Here is a 9,293-nt window from a genome sequence, read left to right as displayed (position 1 = left end):
TTCAGTTAATAATGTTCAGATTTTGAGAATGTACACAAACATACATGCACCAGTTCCCTTATCTTAATACTCCTAGAAAAATCTAGACCTTGCTGATCAATACCAAGGGCTTTGGCTGCCAACCCATTCACTGATTGATTGCATTTCATTTCAACATCTTTTTCCCCTGTTTTTATCTCTTCAGGTTGGTGGATACTTATTACTTTGTTCTGATAAGACCTGTGTCTGAATTTCCTGATTTCAGGCCTGCAGGGTTCGGCAGGTTTATATCTGGAGGGTGCCAACATTGTCTGGTCTTAGATTATGATACCTGATTCCGTCCTCAACTTTTCTCTTTCAAGAAAATGCAGGTGAGGCACCTGCAACAATGACATGTAATTCTTGGACTGTTTGTTGTTGCCCACCCCACTTCATCCTGTCAACTGCTAGCCCTGTCTCTGTAAACTGGTCTTAATTCGTGTAAATATTGGCAAAGTACTGAGGTGGGACGAGATAACCTATTTGTCACAGAGCCAACCAGCCATTCAACCTCCACTGATTCAACAGCACACATCAAGTGGTACACACACATACATAGTGCTGAAACATGACAGGTAATGCACTTGAAAGCACTAGCACCGGCTCCTCTCTTATAAAGTACCATGTAAATTAAATTACTATATTATCATTGTTATCTGATGTAAAGAATTTAAAGCATGACCAGCTGATATTCACCCACTCATTTTGATTGATAGTCTTTTATGTTTAAACCCCTCCAGCAAGCACCCAAATCAGTTATTTTTTTTAGTTTACTTGGGAGTATGAAAGCCCAAAGTCCTGTTGTGAGAACAAAAGGCTATTTGTGTTGTGATGGGTCAGGAAAATCAAAATCATGACCGTGAAAAATGTTCATGGTGGGTAAGTTAGGAGAGTTTAAAGGCTCTGCTAAATCATGGTCCATGTTAATGATTAACACCAAAAAACATGAAATTTTAACCTGTCAGATAATGTGGTTACACTAATAACCAATAAGTAGAACAATTAATGGCAATTATTGATATCAAGTCTATCAATTAAATGAAATGCTGTTTTATAGTCTTATAGCAGAGGAAAAAGTTTAGGCTCAGCCCATATTGAGGTGCACACTGCCTCCTGCTGCACTAACACAGAACCTACACCAGTGTTACACCCCCACACATGTACAGTATATGTCCTCATTACAAATACAGCTAACCTCTAAACATCCAGGTTCCTTTAATTTCCCTTCCAAGTACAGTAGTTTTAGAATTGGGAAAGAAATCCTTACTCCACCGCCTGACAGGAGAGAACCTCTGCATCCACTTGTATCAGCTCTTGGGTGAAGTTTTGACATTAAACTCATCCCCAAAATCCCTTTTTTTTAAAGACTGCACCACTCAGTAAGACTTAAAGATAGGGATCTTTTGCATCAGTTAATAGACATTCCTCCCAAATTCAAGCTGATATGTGGCATTTGTGGACAACTCAATGAACAATATTGTGTTTTTTTTTTTAATGCAATAATTTGTAATAATTGCCCCATGGATAATGATTTGAAAAACTGAAAAGAGCCTGTCGTGTCCCAGGTCATTTTCCAGATAATAGTTTTTTTCTATTTTAAACATAAGGAAAATAGGAGATGACTGAGCAACAGCTCATGGGTGTGTGAACAAACATGACAAGCAACATGTGAACAATGTTTTTTATTTTGGCCAACATTTTATGCCATAAACTCATAAGGAATGGGCTCCAGCAGCTGCGGCTCGTTTTTCTTGGTGCTGACGAAGTGAGCCTCGCGGGGAGGAGCTGGCTGCAGAGAAGAGAAGAAAGTTTAAGTGAATGAACAACAGTAATTCCAAAAAAAGTCAATTAAATATGAAATCATGCCATTTTGCTTCTTGTTTACTGTAAATTACCACACTAAGATAATTTACAACATTCTATAACAGTTTGTTTTCCCATTTAAAATATCATTAAATGTTGTTCAAATAATTTAAAACTATTAAAACTATAATTTAATGAGCACAAGAGGTGTCTGGGTAAAATTTGTAAGATCTCTGCAATCAACTAATTTCTCACAGTTGAATGTTTATATGTCACAAGTTACCCAGAATAAAAATCACTGAGTCAGCTCGTACCTGGCGTTTCAGTTCCACCCAGCTGCTTTTCTGCTTGGCCTCCAGCTTCTTGCTCTCGTTCTCTCTGACGCGCTTGAGGAAACTGTCCCTACTCTTTGAGTGCTTCACGTGCTCAATCCGTACGTTGATCCTCTTGGCCAGGATCTTGCCCCTGTGTGAGCAGACAGCACAGAGTGTTCATATCCAACACAAAATCTAGAGAGCAACTTGCCAGATCGCTTCAGCTCTAAATTTAAACTAATGTATGCACCTTTCTGTCTCCTCAATGCAACCCCAGGTCAAACTTGAGTCTGACTGGCGTGCTTAAGGACAAAATATTTTCCCCCATATGAATGACCACTGAGGACACAAGGAATCCTGGTGGCAAAGTGAGGATGGGGTCACTTCCTTTTAGATGGAAGTGTACAAACAAATTCACACACCACTATATGAACACAGAATTTCAAGAAGTTAAAGAAAACTTCAAGATGATAGGAAGGATCACCTCAAGAATTGCTAATGTGCACTTTTTAATCCAACACTCAAGTCTTAAAATAGCCAACACTCGAGCAAATGTACAAGCTACAGATGGGTGACAAATGAAAGGAAAACCTAACAAAGTGAACAGACTTTTTAGTAGTCTCCAGAGCAGCTTCAGTTCTCCTCTGATGGAGGGTGGAAACATTCTTCCAAAACATACACCTCACTGGTGTTCAACACGCCTTTTCCACTCAATGCACTACAGCTGCAACCAGCCAGTCAGTTCACTGATAGAAGATTAAGCAGCAACTATTTTTGAAGGTAAAATTACCAACATTTTCTGGTTCCTACTTGTTTAATGTGAGAAACTGATTGTTTCCTATCATGTAAAACATGATAATAAACTTTGGGTCTTTGGGTTTGTTGGTGCGACAAAAAGCATTTGAAGACATCACCTTGGACTCTAGAAAGTCAAAATGGGCATTTTCCCATTTTTGACACGGAATAAAAAGATAAATCAAATAATCAAGAGCATAATCAGATTAATCAGTGGCCCCTGCATGTTTTATTTCCACTCATTTATTCAGGTTTTTCTATTATCAACCATGTGTAGTTTTTATTGTGATGACCACATGCATGAACAGGCTAGACAACTGAGAAGTTGCTAAATATTAGATGCTATATAATTTAGATTGTGTGCATCTTAAAATTAATAGGTGTACAAATCCTACTTACTTGACCTGCTTGTTGACAATAATGCCAACTGCATGCTGGGTAACATTGTAGACACGCCCTGTTTTGCCATGGTAGCACTTATGAGGCATACCTTTCTGAATGGTGCCTGTGCCCTGAAAAGAAATCACATTCAGCAATGTAACAATACAGCAACAACTGTCACACTTCTACCATTACTCCCCACAGCATGGAACCAATAAGCATTTCATTCCTTATACTGTCTCAAGTCAAACAATAATGAGGAACCACACTACTGTGTCTGAAGCTCTATTGCCTCCGCCAGTAGATTATTCCAAAGATGTGGGTCTAGGACAGAAAAAGCAATGATATCCACATCTTACTTCTGGCCTGGGGATTGACCAGGGGGTCATTAGGCATCCAGAAGGAGCATAATCAGCTTTTTGTTATTACCACTGACAACACTTTGGAAGATTTAAAATATAGCAGTAACCTAAGCAAAATATTAAATGACATGTAAAACAACCCTGCTTCAAATTATTCCACGTATACATTTCACCATCATGTTTACACAAAGGCCTACTAAATTTTCAGCTGCAAGAGAAAGTAATGACGGTGTTTGCAATTTCCTGGTTTTCTGCATAAATTGGTCATGAAATGCGTTCTGATATTCACCAAAGTCACAAATATCAAACTATTTCTAAGCTGATAAACACAGTTGTGATCATTCATGTCTTTATTGAGCACATCCATTAAATATACAAAGTAATAGTAGAAAAAGTCATGGAAAATGTGTTTTAATAACTGGTTGAACCACTTTGGCAGCAATAACCTCAAGAAAGCGCTTCCTGTAGCTGTGGATTAGACCTGCACAACCTTCAGGAGTTATTCTGGACCATTCTTCCTTACAGAGCTGCTTCAGCTCAGCCATATTCTTAGGACCTCTATTGTGAATGGCTCTCTCAAGAACATTCATCTTCAATGGGTTGAGGTCTAGGCTCCAGCTGGACCACTCCAAAAGATGGACTGCGTTGAGCCATTCTGTAGTAGATTTCCTTCAGTGTTTAGGGTCACTGTCTTGCTGCATCACCCTGCTTGTTCTGAGCTTCAACTTGTGGACAGTCACCCTGATATTATCCTATAGGATGCCTGGATAAACTGGGGAATTCATTGCCCCTCCACAGTGGCAAGTGGTCCAGGTTCAGAAGCAGCCCCAAAACATAATGCTCCCTCCACCACACTTTACGGTTCATTTTTTACATCATTGAGCTTTCTGCATTGTGCCTTTGGAGTGATCTTGGGTGGGCACTCACTTCTGTGGAGAATAGCGACAGTACCAAATTGTCTCCATTTATAGATAAGGCGTTTTACTATGGACTAATGAACAACTAAAGTCTTTGAGACAACTCTGTAACCCTTTGCAGCTACATGCAAATCAAAAATTCTTAATCATAGGGCTTCTGAGATCTCTTTTTGCAAGACCTGGCTCACATCAGCTGATGCTGCTTGTGAATAGCACACCGACACGGTTTGAGCGTTTTTATAAGTCAAGGTCAGTCTAAACCTTACCTCCTACCTCCATTTTTGTTTCATTGACTGGACTCTAGGTTTGATAGCACCTAATTCCAGTTGATGTTTAGTGACATCAGAAGCCTGGTGATGCCATTTCATTATCTACTATCACTTTGTATGTTTAATGTGTGTTCCATAAAGACACCAAAGCTCATTACTGTTTGTGTTTTATTATATTAGAAATTGTGCTTGTTGATAGGCGACTTTGGTGAAGATGGGATCGCATTTCATGACCAATTTATGCAGAAAATGAGGAAATTGCAATTACTTTTGTCTTGTGACTGTATTTTAACTTGGTGATCATGAAATCAGACACATGAGCTGTATCTTACCTTGATATCAACTATGTCTCCCTTCTTGTAGATGCGCATGTATGTGGACAGGGGAATCGGACCTGTGAAGTAAATGCACCCAATCAATACATATTATTATGCACAACTTTGAGAGTGTTTTAGGCTGTATAACACCACGTCTTATTTACAATGTAAAAGGAGAATGCACTTAAATGTCTGCTATTATAAGCTACATTTTAAATTCTGGTGTTCGTCATGGTGCTTGATTACTGAAAGAAAATTGACTCAACTTAGTAACGATAAAGCCTACAGACGAATTTGATCTAACGAAATATAGCAAAGATGCTAAGGTTGATATACACGTTAGCAACACACACACGAAGCATGTTCCACTACGGAAGTCAGTGGCATATTTGCATTTAAAAATTTCTTTTACTAAGAAACTGAATTAATATCCACCACAAAAGAGGGGGCTACACTTCATAACAACCGCGGCAAAAGAGTGTCATAGGAAATTTCAGTTCGTATAAATCGTACATTATCCGTGCTTGCCGGGCCCACATGGAGAACCATGCTGCGGCTCCTGCTCTAATTAAACAGAAATTATCACAGTTTGGAGCGTGTTTGTGGGGTTTTTAACCCAATGAGATGAAGAGGAATGTTTGCGATGTTAACTATGTACTGATAACCCGATATTACACGAGAAAATACAATTTAAAAACCGACAGTACCTCACCAAACGTCTCTACAAGATGGTGGCTATGGCAGAAAGAGAGATCAAAAGCCCCCAAACTCGGCCTTGTTTAGGCAGGCAATATTGCCTGAACTAAAATAAGTGAGACGCGATCAGCGGCACATCCTATGGGTTTACAGAGGAACCCCAAAAATATGATACACAACTGGCTAGGATTAGAGTGACGTTTTGGTTCTGATTAAGGTAAGGGGGAATACATATCTATATCTATAACACATCTTCCTCGAAATTAACTCCTAAACCTTTGGTAATGCGCATGCGCAATGCATTGGCAATCTGGATAATCGTACAATGTGGATAACTCCTGTTTTCTTAAAAAAAACAATAATAATAAAATACTGGTACCTTTTAACGGTTTTGACACAAAGTGAGTTGGCTTTAACAGATAAGTCTTTCTCAGATTGACAGACGTATTCGAAAGTGAGACATACATAGATACATAGCTACAGATTAAGCGAAGCCGGAAGTATCATATAGTGAACGCTCCGATTTTCTCGAGTTGTTGGAGCTTGTGTCGCGAGCTCAGCAGAATCCTGCCCTCACGAGGGGAGCTAGCCCAGTCTTGTCAGCGCGCAGCGGGGTGGTGGAAGATGGCGCTAGCCGAATGGAAATCCTAATGACAGTCTCCAAATTTGCCTCTTTTTGTACCATGGTAAGTGTACGATAGCCTCATACTAGTATCGGTTAGCTTACAGAGTGATACGGAAAATGTGACTGCACTGTTGTGGCCTTTAAACTCTGGATTTATAAATACGAGCTGTCAGTTCTGGTCTTCGTGCTAGCAAAGCAGTTTTCCGATCATAGCAAAGGGAGCAGCCACCCACTGTCTTCTCTGCTCTGTGCTGTTTGCTAACGGCACTACGTGGACATTTGACAGCTACCTATTTTTAACTCATACCTTGTCTACTTATTTATCAAATAATATCACGATTTCTTTAACTACAATACCCTGCACCCGCTGCAACTGTTATTCACAGCTAACTAGGTATGGTGAAGGTAGCCAAAGCTAAATCTGTGTTACACCATGTCAACAACTGGAGCACAGCTGGATAATGGATGACTTCGAGCTGAGAGTTGATTAATCTGCAATATGAGACAGCGAGAGAAGGCAAAGGTGGCGTGTTAGCCTTTGACAAACCACCAGATATTATTAAAGAAGGCAATGACGACATGGTTCAACATGAGTTGCGCAGTTGTGGACCCGTTCCAAGTCCATGTCCACTCTGCAGTTTGTTGTTGCTGTCTACACAACGCATCATACCCTATTAACCCTTACTAAATCATACTGGTGGAGTGTGCATTTCCCTAAATATCTACCTATCCATGTACCAACTTACAGAATATCTGTTAATATTTTCTATGCTGACACATGCAAATTTTTCATCCCAGCCGAGTTTTACATTTAAAAGCTTTTTGGGATGAGTGTCAGCACTGGCCAGGCACAGCTCAGCTTTCCTCAGTTAAAATGATGGATGCTTTTAGTGCTAATGGCATTACAGGGCAGAGTGGAGGTAGTATTTGAAAATGCCAAGTCTTGGAGTTTTTAAACACTCATTAGTTTTCTGTTTTTCCCAGCATCAAATGACCTTGAAAATACCAGGCTGCTGCCATCTAATTTGGCAACTGCTTGGTGATTTAGAGGTATTGATTGTGTTTTTGCCATGATCCTGTTAAAATAATAGCTGAACCTAAATTGTGTCTTGTTTAAAAAATAATAATAAATGTGCACATACAGGGCGCCAATGCCTCTGCTCTGGAGAAAGAGATTGGATCTGAGCAGTTTCCGGTCAATGAGCACTACTTTGGCCTTGTCAATGTAAGTGAATGATCCACTGTGCAAATTCAGAGTTTTGAATATGTTTCCAGCTTATTTATACTCACACTGACTGTGCTGCATGCCATATGGGATTTCAGTTCGGGAACACTTGCTACTGTAACTCGGTGCTGCAGGCACTGTACTTCTGCCGGCCATTCCGGGAGAAGATCTTGGCGTACCGCGGTCAACCACGGCGAAAGGAGAACCTGCTCACCTGCCTTGCCGACTTGTTCCACAGTATTGCCAATCAGAAGAGGAAAGTGGGCGTCATACCACCCAAGAAGTTCATTACACGGTTACGCAAGGAGAATGGTGAGACCAGAACTAATTCAGCAATTTCTTAATGTCTTGTTTCTTCTCATTGTCTCCTGACCTCTGCAGAGCCAGAGGAGCTTCAAATACCTGCAACTCTAAAACCTGTGTCTGTGTTTTCCCTGCCAGAGCTGTTTGACAACTACATGCAGCAGGATGCCCATGAGTTCCTGAACTACCTTCTCAACACCATAGCTGATCTGCTTCAGGAGGAGAGGAAGCAGGAGAAGACCAATGGCCGCCTTGCTAACGGCACGCTGGACTCCCAGAACAACAACAGCAATGCCACACCTGCTCCCACCTGGGTCCACGAGATCTTCCAAGGCACTCTGACCAATGAGACACGCTGTCTCACCTGTGAAACGGTAGAATACCTCACTGTTGTTTTCATATGAGGGAGACATTTGAGTAGTTTATATAAAATATTTACCTTGTGTCACCAAAGCACAGTGGAACCTTGGATTGCTAGTATAATTCATTCCAGCAACATGTTCGTAATCCAAAGCACTTGTATATCAAAGCGAATTTCCCCATAACAAATAATGGAAACTCAGATGATTCATTCCACACCCACTTATCCATATAAATATAAAGTAAAAATAAAACAAATTAACCTGCACTTTACCTTTGAAAAGAATCATGGCTGGTGTGATTGCTCATTGTTGCAGTACAGATATTGACTATATGAGCGTGAGAACAATCGGCTCAGTTGTGGTGGTCGTCACATGACGCTCGGCAGACAAAGCGTACGTACTACTCCCATTGCGAGACCTCGCTCGTATATCGAATCAAAATTTTTTGCTCATCTTGCAAAAACACTCGCAAACCGGGTCCAGGGTTCCACTGTACACTTAAGCAAATTCACATTCAAGTCCAACAGCCTTGTTGCTGATTTCAAGGACTAGTACATTTAAAAGGAAGTTTCTAGAGAACAGCTAAGGCCGCGTGTGCTGTATTTACCAAAAGTGTGTGTGCAGACAATGTTTTAAGTAAATGCAGTAGAATATCTCAGAACTTTTATCAAATCAAATCAAATCAAATTTTATTTGTATAGCACCAAATCACAACAAAAGTAATCTCAGGACACTTTACAAAGTAAGGTCTAGACCTTACTGTTATCAATATTATTACATAGGGAAAACCCAACAAATCCCCCTTGAGCAAGCACTTGGCGACAGTGGGGAGGAAAAACTCCCTTTAACGGAAGAAACCTCCGACAGACCCCGGCTCTTGGTGGGCGGCCTTCTGCCTCGACCGGT

The 9,293-nt window shown here is 40.4% G+C and overlaps 2 protein-coding genes across 4 annotated transcripts in view; one reads left to right on the top strand and one right to left on the bottom strand.

The window, feature by feature from the left end:
* Nucleotides 1-1,685: 1,685 nt before the first annotated feature.
* Nucleotides 1,686-6,164, bottom strand: rpl21 (ribosomal protein L21). Its single transcript, XM_020599980.1, has 6 exons — nucleotides 6,149-6,164; nucleotides 5,723-5,740; nucleotides 5,192-5,253; nucleotides 3,330-3,442; nucleotides 2,136-2,286; nucleotides 1,686-1,807 (listed from the first exon to the last, which is right to left on the bottom strand). The coding sequence occupies exons 1-6, from the start codon at nucleotides 6,162-6,164 to the stop codon at nucleotides 1,718-1,720; spliced, it is 450 nt and encodes a 149-aa protein (XP_020455636.1). The 3' UTR covers nucleotides 1,686-1,717.
* A 93-nt stretch (nucleotides 6,165-6,257) lies between these two features.
* Nucleotides 6,258-9,293, top strand: part of usp12a (ubiquitin specific peptidase 12a) — a 19,952-nt gene continuing 16,916 nt past the window's right edge. For all 3 annotated transcript variants that reach the window (XM_020600034.1, XM_020600033.1, XM_020600031.1), the window contains exons 1-4: nucleotides 6,258-6,558; nucleotides 7,642-7,722; nucleotides 7,821-8,034; nucleotides 8,164-8,399. In XM_020600034.1, coding sequence (XP_020455690.1) covers nucleotides 6,511-6,558; nucleotides 7,642-7,722; nucleotides 7,821-8,034; nucleotides 8,164-8,399 — 579 coding nt within the window. In that variant the 5' untranslated portion in view covers nucleotides 6,258-6,510. The remainder of the gene's footprint in view (nucleotides 6,559-7,641; nucleotides 7,723-7,820; nucleotides 8,035-8,163; nucleotides 8,400-9,293) is intronic.

Source organism: Monopterus albus, unplaced genomic scaffold (assembly GCF_001952655.1).
Source record: "Monopterus albus unplaced genomic scaffold, M_albus_1.0 scaffold44.1, whole genome shotgun sequence".
Classification (NCBI taxonomy): Eukaryota; Metazoa; Chordata; class Actinopteri; order Synbranchiformes; family Synbranchidae; genus Monopterus; species Monopterus albus.
This window is presented reverse-complemented; position numbering and strand designations above follow the sequence as displayed.